Source organism: Lolium perenne, chromosome 2, assembly GCF_019359855.2.
Source record: "Lolium perenne isolate Kyuss_39 chromosome 2, Kyuss_2.0, whole genome shotgun sequence".
NCBI lineage: Eukaryota > Viridiplantae > Streptophyta > Magnoliopsida > Poales > Poaceae > Lolium > Lolium perenne.
In genome coordinates, this window is record NC_067245.2 from 208,673,743 (window position 1) to 208,696,341 (window position 22,599).

A 22,599-nucleotide genomic window follows, 5' to 3' on the forward strand; every position below is an offset into this window, starting at 1 on the left:
GGCCTCGCCACGCCGCGCAGGGCCCGCGACGCGCCTCCTCGCTCCGGCCACGGCGCGCCCGCCCCGCGACGCCCTCGCTCCGGCCGCGCCGCGTCTCCTCGCTCTCGGCCGCGCCCGCGCCTCCTCGCTCCGGCCACGGGTGCGCCCGCGCCGCCCTCGCTCCGGCCGCGCCCGCGTCTCCTCGCTCTGGCCGCGCCCGCGTCGAGCGTGGGCAGCGCTCGCCACGGCTGCGCCGGCGCCGGCCTCGCCACGCCGCGCAGGCTCGCTCCGGCCACGGGCGCGCCCGCCCCGCGCCGCCCTCGCTCGCCAGGCCGAGCCACGCGCCGCGTCTCCTAGCTCCGGCCACGCCGCGTCGTCCTGGCCGCGCGGGGGCTCTCCTCTACCGCGCCGTCCTGGCCTGTGCGCTCGCGGCAAAGCACCTATATGGCCGCGCCGTCCGTGCTGCGGGCGCTCGCCGTGCCGCACCTCTCGGCCGCGAGCACGAGGCGAGGGCGCCGCGACGGAGTGCGGCGGCCTAGGGCGAGCTCGTCGGGCGCGGCCTACCACGGAGCTTGCACGCGCGGGCGGCACGGGCGGGGGCGGAGGTCGCCGGGGCGCGGCCTGCCGGGATGCAGCGAGCACGGGCGCGGCGGAGCTCGCCGGGCTGGTTCATGGCAGCTAGTACTAGAGAATCTAACCTATAATAGATGCCCCCCAACGGGGGCCTCACAGCGCATCCACGACAGCCACTTCGCGCGGGCCGGTTGGGTCGCTTGCCTCGCGTCTAGGCCACGTCTGGTTCGCTGATTGGACATGAATGGGTGTGAGGTGAGACAAAATCAGAGCCCCCTGGAACAAACCCTAGCCATTCGCGTGCAGCCGCCGCCTCTGTCTGCCTCCTCCTCTTGCCCCGCACCCCCATCCCAGCCGCCACCTCCCTGCTCCGGCTGGTCCTCTGCGCCGTTCCGGTGCCGCTCCGCCTCCCTGGCCACCCGCCCTTCTCCTTCTCCCTTTCTCCGTCTTCAACCCCCAGCCTTCGCGTGACCGCGCCACTCCGCCTCCTTGGACGACCGCCGGCCAACAGGAGCAGCGCATCGACGGCGCAAGCAGGAGGGGCTGCTCGAGCTCCGCCCTAGATGGAGATGGCGGGGCGTGCCGGCAGCGCCTCGAGCTCCACCTCGATCTACTGCCTCGCTGCCAAGCAGCACCAGAGGGAGATGCTTCTCTGTAGACACAGAGACGGACGGTAATGTCGAGTCGAGATGGGCTGAACTCCGAACAACATGAGAGAGGGTGCCGATGTTAGTTTTTCCTTCCCAAATTGATAATTTTTAGGCACCATTTCCTCCAGATTTCGAGTTCTAATCACTCTTAGATGAACTTCTAATTTTATTTTGTTCTGGGTCTGATGTAGCTTTAGATGAGGAGCAAACACATTTATCAAAAGAGAAACTCTCATCTCAAAGTTAGGCAGGAAAAGAAGAGAATGAACTTGACCAGCCAGAAAAAGGCTTCTGAACATTCACACAATGGTGATTCAGTTTTTCTTCTTCTGGTTTGTTTGGAGGATTTTGTTATTGCAGCACTTGAGACCAAATTATTGCTGGCGCAATGTTATTGCGTCTGCAATTTTAGACCAAATTTCATACAACAACGAGAGATTAATATTGTTTCACTTGATATTGCAGGAAATGTAGTGGTGCCTTTGAGATTGCCTCCAGAGTTGGATGTCAGAGTGTGCAAAGCATTCACAGGTACCACTTCTTTTTTCTTTGTTTTTCCTCTCTTCCACTTCCATATATGGCGTGAACGTGAGCCAATGCAGCTCATGCAGATATCTTAAAATGATGTACTTGACGTTCACTTCTTTCTTTTGATTTGTTTGGCAACTCGCTCTCTGGCATAATATATTGGTACGTTGTAATTTGCCATATTGATTCCCCAGATCTTGCTGTTTCTGTTTGTGCAGATTTTAACGTGGAAGAAGCACATGTCTGTATTTATTTCTTCTTTCTATCTTTCGTTGTTAAGATGAAGAAAATAAATAGAAGAACCAATTCCGGTGGTGGTTTTCTATTGAAAGTTAGCGTGAGATACAGAAACATCTGCAGATTTCTTATATAATGGCAAGCTAGGATTTAACCTGTCATTGGTCGGGTAGATTATGTTGAATACTTTATTTGGTATTCTCTCATCAAAGAAGTTCACAATTTGTATGATGCGTCCCCTCTTTGGCTATATACTTGCATACTTTATAATTTCAGATATTCTCCCTGGTTGTAGGTATTTGAATTCTAGCTCTGTTTGCTCTCCAATTGACAGGTTGAAGCTATAGGAGAGTCAGATCGTCAATGTCTCGGCCACTGCCATAACCACAGACTAAAACCGAGAGATTACTTGGAAGGGAACCACTGATCCCTTTGAGAGTGGATATCATCAGCGGCATGACATGGCACGGGAAGCAGCAACCAAAACAAGGCAAGGCCAGATGTCTTGAGCATCACGAGGCGTGTTGCCTGGTGTTGCAGCGTCACCCTATCGGTGGAGCACGCTGAGCCTGTCAGCACCCATCATCCAAGCTGACGCCGGCGATGAGAAATTATCCGGAGCTTAGGCGCCCAAATCCTCAACCAATCAGGTAGAACCTTACACTTGCGCCAATAATATGTTTTTTTTTGGCTTTCTTCTGTGTTGATCTGATACATGGTTGTGAGAATATAAAATATGCATGCGCAGATACATAGAGTTGGCATCCCGTGTATAAAATATGCATGCGCCAAGTTCTTCTATGTTGCCCGATTTAGAGGTGGCATCCCGTGTACATAAATATGCATGTGCAGATACATAAACATCAGATTTCAGTGTCATCACAAACATGACACATATCAAACTAATGTAATGTTTAATCAGAAATGAAAGGAGGCTAGGAGCTTAGTAATTGGACGATAATACTGGTCAAGTGAGGAAGGAAATGATTTGGTTAGCATTTATGTGTTCATTCTAGATCTGCGTACCATAAGTCAAGTTAAGGTTCATTCCTTTTTAACTAAGCTGATTGTACCATGGGAAAAAATCACATTGTATATTACGTATTGTTCTGTAGAGATTTGTGTTTTGCGACATGAGAACCGTCTTGTATCTTCCGCCAAATTCACTTCTTGTTAGTATATATATGATCGCTGGTGTACATGCGAGTTGCAGACTTTAACAGTTACCTGCAGATCTCTGAAAAATACAGTGTCGTATTCGGAAACTTGAAAACTGTCGTGGTGTGGTTTGGCCAGTAAGTGGGGAATTCACACTTCCTTGTCTAATGTAGGAATGTAGACAAGAGCTAAAACAGAGCCATATGATCAGTATCGGGATATTTTGTTACAGCAGACTGTAACCTATGCATATCTCTGAATTTACTAACTACAGTGCACACTGTCCTAAAATTGTATAAAGCTTCTGTGTTGTCTTTTGTTATAACTCCATTGCATGCATTCCTGTATAAATAAGCCAAGAGAAGAAATGAAAGGAATTCCATTACTTCATGATCACTAATAATCGTACACCAAATAACTATTTTCAGAAGTAGCATGCGTACTTAGGTACCACTAAACTTATTTATCTTGACCATAATCTTTTAGATACAAGGTTAGTGTTTTATCCATGGATACAATTCATCATCTATGGTTAAAATTGAATGCTAAGGTACAACTTAAGTTACACACATTTCTTTTGACTTTGTGAGGACTTGGAATGGTTTCTAATATTTTACATATGTTCTAGCTGCACATATATTAGCTATTCTATTTACTTCAGCCTGCAAAAGCTGATGTAGATCTTACTCTTTTACTCTTAGATTCTTATGTGCTTGACATTTTAAATTGAGATGTATGCTTCAGTACCTCTTTCCAGACGTAAAAACTCTATTTTGTAATGTCTTTAATAGTGCTATTTGAGTATCTAATTCTTGGAGTAGATGTTATCAAAAGTTCAAATGGGACGAAATTGCTTGGTTGTGGTCGGTTTTATACTTTATATAGGAGCTATAAGCTTTATTTTCTCCCTTTCATATTCATTTATGATATAATTAGCTTAAGTAGGCTTCTGGGCACTTAAATACCATTACATTGCCCGCGTCCCTCCCTCTTAAATACTAGATGTTGTCCCATGATTTTCATCTCTATTGTCACTTCCTAGCTTTCCTCTTCCCCACATGATGTATACATTTTAAATATAAATTTCACTAATTGTGAATCGGAAGAGAGCTCTTTCATATGTGTTCTTCAAGTCTAGCAGTACTTTGTGTTCTCTTTCCCTTCGAATATAAATTTCACTAAATATGAACCGATCCTTTTCTTTGCTTGGTTGTGCATGAGCAGACTATTCTACTCTCATCGAGACCACTGGCTTCGTTTCCTTGATTTGCAGATGTAGCTGGCAGCATCTCCGCGGTCTCTGATGTTGTGCTCACTGTCCCGGGAAGGACAATTGGTGAAGCAAGGAGGGATGTGCTCCTTTTCGACACAAGGTGGACTACTCACTAATTGTGGACCTTTCCTTTTCTTTCCTTGCTTGTGCATGAGCAGACCATACTACTCTCACCAAGACAACTGGTTTCCTTTCCTTCATATACAGATGTAGCTGGCAGCATCTTTGCAATCTCTTATGTTGTGTTCACGTTCCCAGGAAGGACCATTTGTGAAGCAAGGAGGGATGTTCTTATTTTCGACACAAGGTGGACTACTGATTCGTATCCTATGCTTCCTTTGTAGATACATTTGATTACCAAAGGTGATTTGCCTACTGCCTTTTGTGCTGCACTGTGGACATAAAATTAATTTGCCCTTTTGGGTGATAGGGCTTTTTGAATTAATGTAAATACACTGAGGTTCCGTGGGATGACAGAATCATCTGTTGTTATCTTCGTTAGCACAACCATTGAGTTTATGTTGTTGCACCTTTTTTTTCTACGAACGTGTACTGTTTTTTAGTGAACTTCGGACCATTTTCTTGGCTTATATAGATTTTTATATGATTGGAAAACTTAATTGTATTTCACGTTTTATTTAATGTTTGCATGATTCATGGTACATTTCAGGTTTGGGTGATCTAGCCATTTGGTCCTTCTGCAACTAAATGGGCTAAATGGTAAGCTTCAGTATTAATCTTTGTTTCATTCCCATTTTTCTCCCACGCTGCACAAGTTCATTTTTGGGGTTCAAATTATTTTAGAATCTGTTCCATAATGTGTTTGGAACTCTAGGTGATCCCATATATGTACAGATCAGCATGTGACAACATTCTGCACCTTTTTTATTTTATTTTGGAGGGTCTACTCATTCGATAAGACCTTGTTTGTCATTGTAGTGCTATTTAGTTAATCGACCTTGTCCTTCTTTTTGCTCCTTCCAGATATGGTGCATATATAAGTTATTTAATGTGCTATATTGACAGTGAACCACATATTACTTAGGTCTATTTGTAGTAACGTTTCCATATATTTCCAGGTTCCATTAAAGTTGTTTCCAAGGAAGTAGAATGGATTGACTAGCTTTTCTATACTTATGCTGATAGCTCATCTGGCATGATTGAGTAAGTTCTTTCACAATTTTCCAAACATGTGTATGCCGTTATTTTTGCTCTCATAGTAGTCCTCCTTTCATTTCCAAGTTGTAGATATAACTTTAAATAGTGGATTAACATCCATATTAGAACAAGACTGTTATATGTGAATCACTATAAATAATGATGTAGCACTCCATCCGTTCACTAATATAAGATGTTTTGGAAAGCTAAGTTGTCTTATACACGAAGTATTAGTGAACAGAAGTAGTCATTGTTAATTCTTATGTAAGCTCATTCATTAGTCACGTACCATTTTGATGCAGTTATATGGTATTTTTTTGTGAGGTGCTATTACATATGAATGAGTTGTTTTCTAACTTACTGGAACAGCCCAGAAGGCATCAAAATTATTTCCTCTCATCTTGAGTTTCCCCATACCGAGGCTCGGATTTTGATGTTAGCATGGTATGTCATTGTTCTCTAAATGTGCCCGGTGATTTATCTTTTTTTTAGTAACTTATATGTCTAATACTAAATGACATATATCTTGTATCAGGAAAATGGAAAATGGGCTGTAAAGCAAGGTTATTTACTCTGGTGTGCATTATTTTTAAACTGTTAAAAATGTTTATCTATACCAGTATAAAAAGGCCCAGAGGGGGCAGATCCAAAAGATCGCAGCCGTCAAACACTCATCCAACGCTTCAAAGGCCACCCGACATTAACGCTAAAACAGTCCGGGGCTGACAATCCAATCACAAATCAAGGCTAATCAATAATTAGGCTAATCACGCTAATCACTCCCGTCGCTCGTCGCTCGCCGCTCGCCGCTCGCCGCCTGCCGCCTGCCGCCCGTCGCCCGCGGCCCGCCGCCTGCCGCCCGCCCGCCGCCCGCCGCCCGTCCCCTGCCGCCCGTCGCCCGCCTGCCGCCCGTCCCCCGCCGCCCGTCGCCCCCCCGCCGCCCCGTCTTCGCCCGCCGCCCGTCCCCCGCCGCCCGCACTCTAGAATCCTGAAGGTATCTGCTTATTTTATGATTCTCCAATCCGTGCTTTAGATTTCTCTTGTGGGAATTTGATTAGTATTAGAGTTGTAGTCATCTCTCTATTATTACCACCACGCTTTGTTACAAGCTTTACATAGCGTATACATGCATTTGTTGCTCTTCTTTGGCACAATTTACTGTTACAGCAATTCAGTGTGTAGTCTCAATAATTGGTTTTTCTGTTTTACATTAAGATTATGTGTTTGTACACCACTCGGGTATCAGTGCATTGTGCATATCGCGAATAGAGTGCTTTAGAGGTTCAGTATTGTCATTTTACTCTTCAGTCAGGGATTAGTGCTACGATCAGGATACAAACACGGGTTCTACCAAATCTTGAGAACAAGAAAGAGAATAAAATTGTGAACTCAAGGTGGAATTCCGAAAAAGAAGACGGAGCTGTGGGATAATTGGAAATACCCTGTGATGGTAAACGCATGTATGATCTGACCTTGATGCTCTGTTTTCTTTCTTGTTTGACAATCCATTATGCATTACATTACAATTTTGGCATCAATTAATTTTTTGCATGTAGCAAGATCATATCGTTAGTCAAAGTGATATGTAGATTAGTGAATTTCGCTGACTCGCAGTTTACACATGCGAGTTCAAATATTTTCCTAGGATGCTTCCTTCTGGTTTTTACTGATATGCTTGGGCTAACCCTATAACTGTTACTGCATTTAACTTCAATTTTTCATGAGACCTATCTAATTGTGATCTTGCATAGGTTTTGCATGAGGGTAACTTTGCAAGTTCACTTTTATAAGTTGTTTTTGGAACATTACATGGTTGCAAATTCACTTTTATATGGAACTTTTTTATATACTGTTGTTTGCAGAGATGGAGTGTATATACATTCAGAGGTCAAGAAGGTCAAATTACTCTGAAGCAACAAGGGAGGTCAAAAAATGATGGTTAAGTTAACCTCTGGGTACTTTTTCGTCATTTTTACTACTCAGTTAGTTTTATCGTCTTCTTCTATTGTGCTATTTTTGGCTACGTTAACTTCTGATCCGCAACTGTTCACTAATTACAGTGTTTCCTGATGATTTTAAGATTCCATTTTGTTTTCATCACAGGCATAGTACATGAAGAATATCTGTCGAGCCGCGTCACCATTTGGATCAGGGGAGTGTTCCCCATTTAAACAGCATGTATGGCTTCAGGTTCTTCAGGTGCATTTTGAACTGATGTACATACTTCTACTATGTATGTATGGTATCAGGTGCATCTTCTAACAATAGCGGCGTATGAGGGAACAACATACCATCATATTATCTGATCAATCTGACATAGTGTACATAGAGGTCTTTCAGGCAATTGCATTGTTACAAATGACCAAAGTAGTAGCAGCTATACTGTACCATCTTGTTTGGATTCAGAGAGAAATCAAGTTTAAACTCAATCTAGCAGTAACTTGCAAGTGATTAAACGAGGAAACAATTTAAATAGCATCAGTGCATTTTCTTAAAATAATTATGGCATGCAAGTTTTCTCTTTATTTCCATGTATTACTTGTTAATAAAATATATGCAGGTTTATCCGAGGGATAACAAAGATGGAATGGTTCAAAAAACAAGACATAAGGAAAAAAGATGCTTATATCAATACAGTAGCCTACCACTACCAGGTTTTCTCGAATACTGCAATTTTCAATTGATTTTCAGTATGGTGTGTGATGTATTTCCTTTTAATTTATTATGTTCCTTGAGATGAGATGAAGGGTATGAAAATGTGTACACTGTGAAACTAATATGTATATTGTTGGAAGTTTTTAAAAATGGAATCTACAAATAATGTAGCGTATCTAACTAATATAGTTGACAATGTACGTGTGATTTTCATGTGTAACACAACCAAGTATATCTAGATGTTTCTTGAAAGATGAGATGATGTGATTTTCTTGTGTACAATGTATGTGATTTTCATGTGAAATAAGACGACTCTCAGACCGGTTGTTTCTTGTCAAATGAGATGAGGTGCACTCTATGAAATTACTTGCTTGTTGTATGAAAAAATATGTATCACTGGTATTTTTAGAACGATCGAGTAGTTGGCATGTCAGCCTAATTTTTTTTCTTATTTTACTAGAGAGGAACGGGCCATTTGTAACATTTTTGTGGGGATGAGAATTTGCTTACATATACTCATCACTGCAAAAAAATCTTCTCTCTTCCATATTGCTGATAACACAATTGTTATTCATACCCTAAAATAAAATAATAATGACCATAATCATCACATTAATGAGATTACATGGCTGCATCATTGCAGTATAACAATAATATAAATAATTAAACTTGGTTGTTGACTTCTTATTTAGAACGGGTAAAACATTTACGGTGCAGCACAGAACACAGCCCTCCCCAGTCCTATAATAAATCATAGAAGGTTCACACCACAATTACACATTTCCCCCTAAATTCACTCCAATATAGTTCTCATTGGGTAAAGGAAATACTCGCAATCTCACTCCAATAGAGTCTCATCGGGTAAAGGAAATACTCGCAATCATGCGTCGAATGCAGGAATGCTATCCAACAACAAAGTTTGTTGATTTTAGGATGAACAAAGAATTTTCTATTTATTTTATACGTGCGTTGCACGTGCAATTTTACTAGTCTCTATAATATCATAGTCATTTTGAAGTTTTACTGGCATGAAAGCTCTGTGAGCTGATAGTATTAGTAAGCTGAAGAAGTCATTCCCTGAACTAACCCAAGAAGTGAGTAGTCCATAAGTATGTAATTAGTAGTTAATTATATTTGAAAGGTTTATATTTGTCAAGGGTGAAATAACAGCTGAATGTTTGGGTTAATAGATAGGTTGTAAGTATGTAACTTGCGTTGTTGTCGGGGCTTAGATATTTTGCCTGAAAGGTTGTCATGCAGTTTCAGCCCACAATTTAATGTTTAATTGTCTGTAAGTTCAGTGCCACAGATCAGCTGCAAGTGAGTATCCATCGTCTCTATCTACTTTAGATGATATACTCTGCTTTCACTTGCCTATGACGTTTCTACGCTGGGCTCAAGACTTTGTTCTATTACATGTGAAAGGCTCGCGGTTTATCTGAACAAAACAAATGGATGGTGTTACTTGGATTTTTTATGGAGATTTGAAAGACGCTTCTTACCCCTTAACTGACATTGTCTTTAATTGCATGCCTTTTTTGTATTAGGTGCTAATTGAGAACCATTGGGAACTTTTATCGAGGTGAGATTGTGTAGACCATTTGTCTGAGTAGTGTCTATCTGCAAGACACGTTTCTTACAATGCTACTGCTAGGTGTAATATATTTTCATACAATCTCCGTGTCTACTTACTCTCTGTCTGTTTATCATTTGCGCTGTGCGGGGCTGCGCAAGACACTCCCAAAATATGGCTTCTTTTGCATCGAAAAAATAGCGAATCCATTCCTGCATAGTACTGGCAACTCTAATTAGTTCAATACTGGAAAAGTACAGTATATTATTCTGCCATATTTTAATTGGAAAGTGCTAGCAACTGAATGGTTGGTGTCATATTGACTTTTATCCTCTCAATTTCTTCTGTATTTTTATTTTGATGAGAAAAGAAATTGCCATCAAATCAGAGATGAGCCTCAAGTTCCAATTTTCTGAAATAAAATTATTGTGTTGTTCCATTTTCTTAGATAATAGTTGTTTCAGATGGAAAATTTAAGAGTTCCTTCTCCTATCGCACAAAATGTATTTTGGGATTGCTGGTGCGCATAGAAATTTTGCCTCTTATGGATAACTTGGCGGTATCCAATATGTTCTTAAACCAATACTCCAATATTTTTCCTGCTTATTGGCCAATTCTTCTAAGTTTTTTTTATAGGAATGGTGACTCTGGATTTATAACTGCTGAGCATCTATGTATATGCATCTTTTATATTGTGATAGCAAGATAGTTTATATTTTGTAATGTGTCTGTCAACCCATAAGCAGGATGCTCCTTGCTTCTGGGGACATATTGGTATGGTTGATCAGCCAATATTTTTCCTGCTTATTCGCCAATTCTTCTTAGTTTTTTTTATAGGAATGGTGACTCTGGATTTATAACCGCTCAACACCTATGTATACGCATCTTTTATATTGTGATAGCAAGATAGTTTTTATTCTTTAATGTGTCTATCAACCATATGAAGTGGGGGTTGCTTAGGCCCTCATTTTTTAATGTGCTTTATAATTTAGCAAAGTAACTACAGTAAGTGCATCATGACCAAGTATTCTGCTTTTTAAAGCGCTTTTCATTCCTAACTAGACTTAGGAACTAAATATATGTTGTGTTCCCTTCAACAATATGCGATTGTGTTTTTTGTTGTTGTTGGTGTTGTACACATTAGTAAGAGATATTTAGCGTATATTTTCTTCATATAGATTTTGATTCCTAACAGAATCTGGGCTACTGTCTGCTTCAGATTGAATATGCCAGTGTATTTCTGCTGGTGTTGTCACTAGAAAGTTATATTTTTACTTCAGATATAGTGTTAAGTGATTCAGGAATCAAGGGTGAAAATTACAAGCTGCAATATGGAATGAGGTTGATGATCTTATGAAAGGTATTCAACTTTATAGGTGCATATTCAAATAATATTTAGTTTTTTTACTTGATGTATTCATTTTTTTTATTTACTCATGACATGATATAGGAAATGTATCATTGGCTTTAATTAAGAGAAGGACCCATTTGTATTCATTTTTGGTCTTATGGATTAAGTATGGGCAATTATTTCATGAATCGCGTAGGAGTTAAAGCCATACAAAACAAAGAATAGTTCATAAATTGCCTTGGAGTTAAATCCATTCAAAATTCAGATATTGTTTATATTGTATGACTTTCCAGAAAAATAAGAAAGAAGACATTTCCTTCTCAGCAAATCAGATCGTATGATTACTAGACTTTGGAAATCGGCTATCTCCTTTTCTCGATCTACCTATGGATATCTTTAGTCTGACAACATAGAGCTGAATTTATCAATGTTCCCTTTTACACCATAAACTATTGCTTCACAATCACTCTCTCTATTTACACACCCGTGCTTAATTTTTCCTTCTTGACTTGATTGTTCGGCTCATGGAAGTATATTGTGAGCTTACTCTGTGTCTACACTTAATTACTTTTGGCTAAATAGTTGCTCTCTTGATATTCATGAAAGAGGGTCTCTTATTGTATTGTTTGTTGTTCAACATTTTCTTATGTTTGAGGCTTTCGCTACCACTATTTTGCTACTGTTGTTACTGTATTTTGCTTCAGAAGTTCAAGCATCCAAGTATAGTCAGTCGAGAGGGGACATGCAATTGTTGTTACTTGGCTACCAAACTTATCCTTAGGGTAGATTATATACATTAATCTAGATTGTTGAAGAATTGCCAGTTTCAAAGTGATTCTATTTCTTGACACATGAATAATGATGGCAGATACGCAACAACTGGTCATCATGGCTAAAAGGGATGACGTATCTTCCCGTCTTCTGCCGTCACACCCTGTCTATGAGCATGAAGATAGCTTGGCAAGCATAATTCCATCCTCCTTGACTTTGAGGCCAACCATTCTCAAAGTGAGATCCACGTCTTCGAATTCAACATAGATTATGAGGTGTGATCATCGTTACCTAGATTGAGATTGCTACCTTCTGTATTCTGTTGTAGGTAGAGAACTTAGTCCTGAGTACTACCTGAGTACTACCTTGTGTGTATATACCTACTGTTATCTCAGAACCATGTGTATATACTTACCGTTATCTTTGTTGATTTCCTGCTGGTTTCAGTAATTGCGTTTAATACATTCTCGGTGTACATTCTACACTTTACTAACTGTCTTCTCTTTTCTACCAATCTACTCTTGCATAATAGTTATTATGTATATCCCTCATTGTATATAAGTGTATGCTGCTCCGTTCTGATTTCGTGTTTCAGTTATAATTTCATCTTGATGTATTTGTTTTATAAATCATGTAAAATGCATCCCCATTACCTAAGATAATTTTCACTGCTGTTATACATGTTGTAGATTGGTTCAAATCCCACGGGATCGCGCCGCCCACCCGGTTCTTTTTTGGTCAATTGTGTCGTTTGGTTTGCGATTTCCGTACGAGGAATCAACCATGCAAGTTGTGCGCCTATTGCAGGGTTTCTATGGGTTCGTGGTTCGTGACTAAAACTACTAGGGAATGCATGCCTATAGGAACCTTGCGCTGTATGTTCTTGCGGGTTCTTAGTTCGGATGACCGTGTCTCGTGTTTGTGTTGTTAGCTCTATAGATCCTCTTATTGAGTCGGTGTGCTGTCAGATAATATGTAATCGGCTTAATTTTCTATGTCCTTTGTGCCATGAGTTTTAAAGACCATGCTGGACATGTAGATGATGATTTTGGTGTTCACTTATTTTTGTTCCTCTTGGCATAATCAACAACCATTAGTTTGCTCTTGGCAGAATCAACTGGTGGTATATAAATGAATGATTTTCTATTTGTAATTTAGTGTGGTTCGCTATATTTTGTAAAACCTAAGAAGATGTATTATCATTTTACCTCCTACAATGAGTCTTACGGGATCGTGCGCCAAGGCGCACATCAAAATCTAGTAGGAATAGTGATTTGGGTCTTCTGTGCGTTTGGGATCAAAAAAAGGCACGGACGTTCTGGTCTATCTGCGTCTCCGAACAGCCAAAAACGAACGCTCCAACACGTCCGTTTGGGTCGGAGCGTTGGAGATGCCCTTACCCGGCCTCCTAACAATCACATCGCATCAGTCAGTGCAGCAATGAGATGATTCATGCCAGTACATTTATGCTACTCCGCAGGCAGTAACTGGTGCACACTAGTGTACGTTCTATCAGCAAAACCCAACCCATAATTGTGAAGTCAGTCCATAATTGTGAAGTCAGTAGTAGACACAGAACTGCCGAACCTGTGCTCCTAACTTTATGATATTAACCAACAAAGACACATGTTACATAACTTATTACTCGACCTTAGTCGAGTTACTGATACTTCCCAGCAATACAACTACTGTAACTAGTAACAGTTTGTTCCAGATACCACCCATGGACAGCACAGCAGCATGTTCTACCAGCTGCAATTGCTTGCAAGACCATGGCTGCATTCGAAAGAAAAATGCTTGCACAAAGCCCCCATGACAAGCTAACAACTACCCGTGCCGATCTGATATCTGATGGTATTAACAAGGAATAAAGTTACAGGCACAACAGCCGACCATACACTACATCCCAACATTGGCAGGTGACAACAGATGCTCATTTTCAACAGAAAAAACTGCAGGGGGGGGAGTGGGGGAGTGTGAAACTACTACCTTCTACTAGCTACCATGGTATGGATGTTCTTCATCAGAATACAAAGTACTACCTCTACTACTACTGCCACTACTAAAAGAGCTCAAACTCGATGTCGTCCCCATTCATCCGGAACTCAAGACACTTGCCTTCCTTCTTCTTCCGTGCCACCGCTGCCGCAATGGTTGAGGTGTCGACGCTCTTCGGGGTCTCGGGCGGTGCAGTCCAACGGATCAAGGCCCAGTTCAGGCCTTGGAAGAAAGGATGTCGCTTGATCTCAGCAGCTCCTTTCCTCGAGCCTAGCCGGTGCTCTGGTTCCTTCACGAGCAACCCTCTGATCAGGTCGCGAGCGTGGTAGCTGACTGCTGGGCTATCAGGGAACTTCAGCCCCTGCGAGACCACATTTGTAAGTGTTTCATCATTGCCAGGTCCCCTGAATGGTGTCTTGCCATAGAGCAGTTCATATAGGAAGATGCCAAGAGTCCACCAGTCGACCGAGCTGCCATGGCCATCTCCTCTGATTATCTCTGGGGCAAGGTATTCATGGGTCCCAACAAATGAATTTGACCTTGCATCAGTTGGTTCCACAACAAGCTGCAGAAGTGATGGTTTCTTCGGGGGTTCGGCTCTGGGCCTCCGTGTTCTGGAAGGGGTTGAAGGTACCATCCGAGGTGTGAAGCATGAAGAATTGGCCCAGGATGGTTGTATACACAGTGGATCAATGCAGCTTTCTGCACAAGGCCCCGAAGGCCTAGGAGGCTCATCTCTTCCTACTGATGAGCACCTCACGAGCATTGGACTAACTGAGCACCTCAGGGACAGATCAAAGTCAGAGAGCATGATGTGCCCATCTTCACGAACAAGTATGTTTTCAGGCTTCAGATCGCGATATATAACCCCCAACATATGCAGATACTCCAGCGCTAGAAGAACTTCAGCCACATAAAACCTGCACCAATGATAATAATCTTTATGAGTTAAAAGTTCAATCAAAACGCAACTTTCAGCTAGATTATGTCAGCACATAAGTTAATAGGACTTTGGTTCAGTCAATGTAAAGCAGCTTCATTGTGTCAAATTCAAGTGCAGTATGTAGATAAGAGAACACAGAAATACCATTACTGATGTTACGTACCTAGCGGCGGCTTCTGAAAAGGTCCTAGTGGGTTGCTTCTGCCTTAGGACATGCAGGTCACCTCCTGGACAATACTCCATGACTAGGCAAGACAGATTATCTGTCGTGAAATACGAATATAGAGTAGGAAGAAATGGGTGGTCAAGCATCTGCAGTATCTCCCTCTCCGTTTGAGCCCTCAGCATCTTCTTTCTGCTTATTAGGTACTCAATGTCCATAACCTTCAATGCAAACATGCAGTCCGAACCCACCAACTCGGCTAGATAAACAGTTCCAATATCCCCACAGCCAAGTTGTTTGAGAAGCTTGAAGTTCTTCAGCCCTAGGGTCCCTTGTTGAATCGCTACACGCTTCATGGCTCCCCATCTCACATCTTTTGACATGTGAGGCCTGCTTCCGTTAGCACTGAAACTGCCATAGCTATCTTCGCTGATGCTCGTGCTGGTGCTATTGCTGTAGTCGCCAATGCTGCTCTTCGAGCTTTGGGAGCTTTCACCCTTTTCCTTCGACCTTGACAAGTCACCGGGCTGCGGACCAGGGATCCCACTAACACCATATCCTTCGGCACTGAAAGAGCTGTCAGCACCCTTCTTGTTGGTCGTTGGCGGAGTTCTGGGTTCATCCTGAATGGCCTCTTGCAGTTTATTAGCATGAGAACTGGAACCTTTTGCTTCAGAATGCTTAATGGCCGGCACAGCTGCAGATGGTTCGGGTTTAACCTTCTTCTTGGTGGAGGACTTGCTGCGGAACACTGGCCTCACCAGGCGCGAGCCGCCTACCGGAACAGCCCGCGGGCTAGACGCTTTCGGGGACTTCCCCTTCCTTTGTTTCGCCACGGTTTTCCCTGCAGACGGATCTTCGCTCACCATCACATCTTGGATTCTGGTCTTCTGAACCTTGGCCTTGGTTGGAGAAGCTGACCGCAAATGCTTGTTGGCCGAGCTCTTGCTGGGGGGCACCACCTTCTTGCTTGATGGTTCAGCTGACTTCACAACGGACGAACTCACCACAGCCTTCTCAGGCAAAACAGAGGCCTTGCCAACCTTATTAGCCTCCGCATCTTGCTCCTCGCCGATGGCGTGAACCACGACGACGGAATCGTAAAGCTTCTTAATGGCCCCGGAATCAGAGGCGTTGGATGACGAGACAGCGGCCGCGGCCGCGGGCTTGGAGATCCGCTTCAAGGCGGCCATCTCGGAGGCCTGCGAGATGCACATCTTCCGGAGCGCCTGCTTGAGGCTGACGGACTCCATGATCTCGGAGCTGGACATGGGCGCCTTCCCGAGCGCGATGAGCCGCCGGTCCGTGCTGGTCTGCCCGGACGCCCGGGCGGAGGTGCGCACGTTGAAGGATCTGAGGAGCCGGTCGAGGTCGTCCTCGACGGAGCAGGAGCGCGCCCCGTGCTCCTGCCCCGCCGGCTTCACCCGCACCCGCAGGTGGGTCACGCCGCCCCCGCCCGGACGGGAGTCTTTGGGGTCGTCCGCCATCTCGACTATCTCCGAGCACCCTGATGAACCCATCCTCGCCGGGATAGAGCTGGTGCCTAGTAGAGCGCTAGTGAGTTGCAGAGCTCTGCTGCCAGCAGCAACCGCATCTGGGTGTTGGTGGATGCCGCGAAACGGCTGATGCACTTCAAGTCGGGACTCAGGAGCTGTTATAACTGCAGTTTGGTGAGCAAAGAGGCGGCTTTTTTGGATCAGGAACCGGCATCACGCGACCCTGCGAGAGAACGAGCATGAACTGGATCAGATGGTGCGAGGTAGCTTGTTTTTTCAGGAAAAAAAGGGAACCTTATTGGCACTAACACAGTGGAGGAGAAAAGCACAGGAATCTCAAGAACGAACTGGAGCCTGAGCCGATCTTGGTGCCCTCCTACTCATAACATCTTCCCCCAGTGTCCCGGCTTCCCCACTCAATAGTTAAAATTTGAAAAAACAAATGATAGAAAGAAGGAAAGCAAAAGGAACATAGATGCGGTAGGTGAGGTGGGGTTTTGCTTCGTTTTTCTGTTGCAAAATGATGCGAGATCCGTAAACCTCTGGGCTTCAAGGGGCAGCAAGACACGAGCAGATGGGAAACAAAATGGGGATTAAGCTTAGAGCTAGCAGCAAAAGGCACCAACAAACACAGGCAACGAAAAAAACCAGATTTGTTCTCAAGAGAACCTGGGGGGATTGGGGCGGGAGAATCTTACCGGCGGGAGGACGGCGGCGGCGGTGGCGCCGACGGATGCGAGATTTAGGGTTGTGAAGGAGGCGCGAGGAGGTGGGAGGAGGAGAGATGCAAAGTGCAGAGGCGGCAGTCAGCTTGAGCAGGAGCAGGAGCAGCAATGCGCAGTTCACGAGGAGCAAAAGAGGAAGACGAAATGAGAGCAGCCTCTCGCTCCTCCTCTCCCTTTCTCGCCTATCCTATCTCCCTCACTCCAGCCACTGCTCGTGCCTTTCTCTCTCTACCACGGCAACCCTACGCTACGCTATGGAAGCGACGCGCCCCACCGCAGCCCAATAAAACCACGCACCCCCCACACCTCACCCTAGGATTTACGCCGGTTTATTTATGGCCGCCATTAAATAACACTACCTGTTGCGATGCGAGGCGAGGCGTAGCGTGCCTCGCTCTCACCCGTCTCTCTCCTCGCCCTTTTCGCGTCTCCGTCTCGGATGTCTACACACGCTGCGGCTTTTCTTTTTCTTTTCTCTTTTACTTTACTCGTTGTTTTTTCAACCATCGGCAGTGCTCAACACCGGCAGAGGTCGACAAGAATACGACCCGGATGCAGAAAGCAACTTGTATCCATCCAAGCAGATAAATGGCATGCATCCTTCAAGGTAAAAAAAGAGAGTTAAAATACTAACTAGAGCGACACGCAATGACCATGCATTGCACAATATGTGGAAATCCCGATCACAACAAAAAAAAAAAACATGCCAAGTGGCTAGAGGAGTACTAGAACATAGTGAATGCTCAAGTAGATGTGGAAAATGAGGACTATGATGATCCATCTATGTTGGAGCACATAATTTCCCAAAACCCGGATCCCACTGGTGATCCAATGCATAACCAGCAAACCATGGTTTACAATATTGGACAAGAGGTGACACTTATCTAACATTGTCTATAATATTTTTGCAGTATGCATGCAGGAAAGAGCTCATTTACCACTTCCAAGGGTTCAAGGTCCTTTGCCTGCTGAGACCACCTTTGTGGCTGCAGCTAGAGAGTCTCTTCCATTAGCAAGAGTCACAACTGCACAGAGAAGAGCAAGCACAAGTGCATTAGCAGACATGGGAAGAGGAAGAGGAAGAGGAAGAGGAAAGAGCAAGAAGAAAGGAACACCTGATCATGGAAGAACAGATGTTGGTCCATCACATCCTACAATAGGAAGAGGAAGAGGATCTTACAAGAGAAGGGCCTGCACATATGCTCCATCACAACCCGCAACAGGAAGAAATAGGGCAAACACATACAACACTGGGCCTAGATCAGCACATTGGCTATTGTTTGGTGATGAACAAGATGGAGCAAGGCAGTCTAACATTCCTGACCTAAATGCAGATGTCCTGGAGGAAATCCAAATAAGTCAAAATGCACCTGCAATGTATATGCATCAACAATGTCCAATGTTTAAGTCATGAGTGAACTATGTTGCTTCTTGTCCTCCATATTTTAGTTTGAATTTGAACTTATTCAGTTGTTTAATGTACTGAGATATTTCATACTATTTTCATTACTTGCAAAGTTGCAACACTGGAATATTTGACAAAGACAGTAACTTTATTTCATAGATTCGGAAGAGTACACTAGTGATCAAAGCTACAGAAGCAAAGACAGTAACATTGACATAATCTCATGAAATAATAACCCTAGTGATCAAAGCTACATAAGCATATACCAGTACACAAGCATACACTAGTACACAAGCACAAACGACAGTAACTACCCTAAGTTCTTTGCTATCTCTATTTCTCATCTCCAACATGTGCTTGTTCACCAAGTTTTCATTCAGTGCCTTTAGTTTCCCAATCTCCTGCTCCAGTTCAGCAATCCTCCTCACCAGCAATGTGTTGTCATCAGCCAAGCTTGTATGATTCTGAGAATTGAGCAAAAAAAGACTGCATTTCAGTTAACTGGATTTTGCACTAACTAACAAATGTTCAGTTAAGCAAAGACAGCAAACAAGATGCGGAGCACGAACCTGCGATGCCAACACTAGTTAGGTTTAGTTATTTTGCAATGTATTATATTTTTGTCAACCATGGTTCAAACTATGTATTAGTTTGTGGAAACCACGTTTCAAATTATATCTTCGTGTAAACCATGTTCTCAATTATGTATTAATTTGTGAAATATTTCTTCTCTTTATTGATAAAAATGTAAAAAAAGTATTTTAATGTTGGGGGTGGTGTTTGGTGGACGCGGTTGGGGAGCGATGTCCTTCAAATATGGCACGAACAAAACACGTCCCTCAAACGCTTGATCAGACGCCGTTTGGGGATGATTTGGGAACGCGAGATGCTCTTAGAGCATCTCCAGTCGCGTCCCCCAAACCGTCCCCCAAAGCGATTTGGGGCGCGCCGGGCAAAAAAACGTTCCCAGCCGCGCGCCCCAAAGGCCTTTTTGTCCGGCGCCCGTTCGATGGTGTGTCCGGCGTCCCGAGCCCGTCCCCGTCCCACGGGACGCACCGGCACGCCGGACACAACGAAATGAGAGGCGAGGAGGCGCGGGCCCGACCCGTCGGCCGCTCGGACGCTCAACCGCCACATACGTAGCGACGGTGCGATTGCCGTGAAGCGGAACCGTCGCATTGGCAACCGCGTCGACGACGCGCCAACCCCGCCGGAATGGAGCGCCGACTCCTCGGAAGAGCAACCGCTGCTCTCTTCGACTTCTGCGCCGCCGTTCATCCGCGCTCAATAAGACCCGTACGTACGCCGTATGTACGCCACCATTCATCCAAGCCTCCATCCGACACCTCCAGCGACGATGAGCTACATCTCCCAGCTCCCGTCCGACACCTCCAGCGAGGGAAAGCCTGCTGGCTGGCGCCATTGGTGGGAGAGAGCCAGGACGCCGAGCAGCGGCGACGATTCCCCGCCGCCAGTTGACAGCGAGGAGGAATGGCTGGGCTGGGAGGAGAACGCGGAGGAAGAAGAGAGCGAGGACACGGCGGCGGCGGTGGCCCGTGCGAAGGCGAAGGCGGCCAAGGCGGCCAAGGCCAAGGCCAAGGCAAAGGCAAAGGCAAAGGCGCAGCCGACGAGCACCGCCGACGATGAGGAGGACTCCGACGCGTCGGGCGCTGACACCGCCTCTTCGGAAGAGGTGACGAGCAGGAAGCGCCACCGCGATGACGACGAGGAGGTGGGGTCATCAGCGAAGAAGAAGAAGTAGATAGTTTATATGTATTTAATTATATTTTTCTGAAGTTTTATATATAATTTGTTTATGTTCAACCGATTTGAATATTAGTAAATAGTTTTTTTCTAGCCAAAAAAAGTACTTTTAATGTTTGGGGGCGGCGTTTGGGGGACGCGGCTGGGGAGCGACGTCCCCCAAACGCGGCACGAACAAAATACGTCCCCCAAACGCTCGATCCGGCGCTTTGGGGGACGGTTTGGGGGACGCGGCTGAAGATGCTCTTAGATCGCCGCGCTGAAACATGCATAGCCAGTTCGCGTGTCCGCTCGGGTAGATTCAGATAAACTAGGACCCAATGAGTCGGCATGCTCGAGTTGCTCTTAAATCAGACGACATGTTCAAACGGCCTACAGGCTAGCCTAGCAACAGTTTACTGGAGTGGTGGCTGCAGCTGACAGATGAGCGAGCGAGCTTGCCGCCTGGGAAAAAAAGAAGGGGAACATGAAACGGGCATCGGATTCATATATCCGCTATATTCGCGGGAGGCGATTTTGTTCTACCGTGGTCTGTCACGTCAGGCAGTGCTCCGTCGTGTCCTGCCGCTGCGGCTGCCGCGCGGCACGTGGTTACCCACCTAATCACTGTGCTCTGAGCTGAGCAGTGAGCACGCATCTCCCTAATTTAACCGGTGCGCGCTTGCTTTGCTTTTTCATCAGAAAACAAGCGTAGAACTAGCGCGCGTGCTGTAGCGGGTGGCGGATGGGATGAGCTCGTGACGGGCGGTGGCATAGTAGCACAGAACTGTGCTGGGGGGCGCACCACTGTGCCACTCACTCCGGCCGGCCGGCCGCGGCTGCCCACCGCTCGCTTCACAGGCGCCTCGTGCGCGCCTTGTCTCCGCGCCGCGCGCCGCTCGCTGCCCCACCACCGCGCTCGTTTATGTTCGCATTCATTTGCTCCACGCGCGGGCCTCTGCTCACTGGGCGGCCATCGCGTCACCGTCACCTCGCCATCGCCGGCTGCGGTCCGCCGCTGCCAGCGCCGCTGCGTGCCTATGTACTATGTACGCACCTTCCGGGCTGACGCCGGCTGGGTATGTACGCTTATACACGCTGTACCACCCGTGCTGAGCCTCCTACATGATGTTCCAGGCAGAGCAAACAGATCTTGGCGGGATCGAGCTGACGTTTCAAAACGAAATGCTGCTTCAACTGTCGGGACGGGAAGACACCCTAGTGGGTCACGGCCAACTGCTTGGAGCAAAGAGCGACGATACCGTCAACGAGAGCAGTAGCACCCGTAGGCTGAATGCATTTGGTACTCAGCTAGTACCTTGGGCCAAGATATTCAAAAATTGTGACTTACAAACTAGGACGGAGGGAGTACAAAGAATGCCTCGTTTGATTCGCCAGATTTTAATAACATAAGAATAGAAAAACTACACGGGTAGAATGGCATGTGCTCTTCAATATTACAAAATAAAAAATTATAGGATTTTAGATCCACTAGCGTTTGATTGCATAGAAAACCAAAAAAAAAAAGATGTTGGAGTGAAGGAAAAAATTCCTCTAAAATATAGTACAAATAAATCTTGTTTAGGAATTCAAAAGGATTGCAATCCTATGAATCAAGCAACATTTGTAGCAAAAAATCCTATTGATCTAAATCCTACAAAAATCCTACATAATTTCTTTGAATCAAACAAGCTCTTTGTTAAATTAGAAGCAGGAAATAGTATTAGATTAGTCTCCCTCGTAAGTGGTAGCTGAAATTAGAAACGGGAAATGGCATTTGGCGGTCTATTGTCAAAGCTAAGTATCTTTGAGGTAAAAGTGTGACCTCCGTTAAACCTAGATTTAATAATTCACCTTGCCGGAAATCGTTGTTGAAGGTGAAACAAATCTATTTTGTGGGTAGAATAGAGGTGTTGCGTAGTGGCAATATAGTGAGATTGTGTAAAGATCTCATCTTTGACAATATTCCTTTTTGTGACCAATTTTCAGCCTTGTTTGATGCGTGGATCAATGGAATATTATCTTATCTAAACTTGGCTCTTGATTTCCTATGGTTTGAATAAGTCTGGCAACTTTTCCACTAAATCTATTTACAAATGGTTAGACAAAGATTTTGATGGGCTTGAATATAGATGCATATGGAAATCAAAAATACCGTAAAAAATCTAGAACTATATGTGGCAACTTTTTCAGGACAATGTCTTGACTAGAGGGGCAATG

At 44.6% G+C, this 22,599-nt stretch overlaps 2 protein-coding genes across 16 annotated transcripts; one reads left to right on the forward strand and one right to left on the reverse strand.

Annotated features, from left to right (window-relative positions):
* Positions 1-714: 714 nt before the first annotated feature.
* LOC127334702 (uncharacterized) lies at positions 715-12,370 on the forward strand. 13 transcript variants are annotated; one of them, XM_071826444.1, is made up of 16 exons: positions 729-1,280; positions 1,394-1,511; positions 1,668-1,733; positions 1,949-2,067; positions 2,302-2,617; positions 4,399-4,498; positions 4,606-4,761; positions 5,069-5,118; positions 5,478-5,562; positions 5,926-6,000; positions 6,092-6,550; positions 7,419-7,511; positions 7,660-7,755; positions 8,117-8,210; positions 9,759-11,144; positions 12,004-12,370. In XM_071826444.1, the coding sequence occupies exons 2-5, from the start codon at positions 1,400-1,402 to the stop codon at positions 2,392-2,394; spliced, it is 390 nt and encodes a 129-aa protein (XP_071682545.1). In that variant the 5' UTR covers positions 729-1,280; positions 1,394-1,399; the 3' UTR covers positions 2,395-2,617; positions 4,399-4,498; positions 4,606-4,761; positions 5,069-5,118; positions 5,478-5,562; positions 5,926-6,000; positions 6,092-6,550; positions 7,419-7,511; positions 7,660-7,755; positions 8,117-8,210; positions 9,759-11,144; positions 12,004-12,370. The 13 variants fall into 13 exon arrangements, 9 of the variants coding, with proteins under 9 accessions (XP_071682545.1, XP_071682549.1, XP_071682541.1 ...); XM_071826448.1 differs by having other exon boundaries at positions 7,660-7,734; XR_011752314.1 differs by having other exon boundaries at positions 717-1,280; positions 1,949-2,192; positions 8,117-11,144.
* A 1,370-nt stretch (positions 12,371-13,740) lies between these two features.
* LOC127334703 (serine/threonine-protein kinase D6PK) lies at positions 13,741-17,482 on the reverse strand. Of its 3 annotated transcripts, none has more exons than XM_051361232.2 (3): positions 17,205-17,482; positions 15,011-16,729; positions 13,741-14,824 (listed from the first exon to the last, which is right to left on the reverse strand). In XM_051361232.2, exons 2-3 carry the CDS (start codon positions 16,528-16,530, stop codon positions 13,969-13,971), a joined length of 2,376 nt encoding a protein of 791 aa, XP_051217192.1. In that variant the 5' UTR covers positions 16,531-16,729; positions 17,205-17,482; the 3' UTR covers positions 13,741-13,968. The 3 variants fall into 3 exon arrangements, with proteins under 3 accessions (XP_051217192.1, XP_051217193.1, XP_051217191.1); XM_051361233.2 differs by lacking the exon at positions 17,205-17,482 and adding an exon at positions 16,855-17,121; XM_051361231.2 differs by lacking the exon at positions 17,205-17,482 and adding an exon at positions 16,816-17,121.
* Between the last annotated feature and the right edge of the window lie 5,117 nt (positions 17,483-22,599).

Excerpts from the sequence above, each read along its gene's own strand:
- LOC127334702 (XM_071826440.1), top strand. The coding sequence starts at position 1,400 with ATGAGGAGCAAACACATTTATCAAAAGAGAAACTCTCATCTCAAAGTT. Across the intron at positions 1,734-1,948 it reads AGTGTGCAAAGCATTCACAG|ATTTTAACGTGGAAGAAGCA; the intron begins GTACCACTTCTT and ends CTGTTTGTGCAG. Across the intron at positions 2,068-2,301 it reads GTTTTCTATTGAAAGTTAGC|GTTGAAGCTATAGGAGAGTC; the intron begins GTGAGATACAGA and ends TCCAATTGACAG.
- LOC127334703 (XM_051361232.2), bottom strand. The coding sequence starts at position 16,530 with ATGGGTTCATCAGGGTGCTCGGAGATAGTCGAGATGGCGGACGACCCC. Across the intron at positions 14,825-15,010 it reads TTTTCAGAAGCCGCCGCTAG|GTTTTATGTGGCTGAAGTTC; the intron begins GTACGTAACATC and ends TCATTGGTGCAG.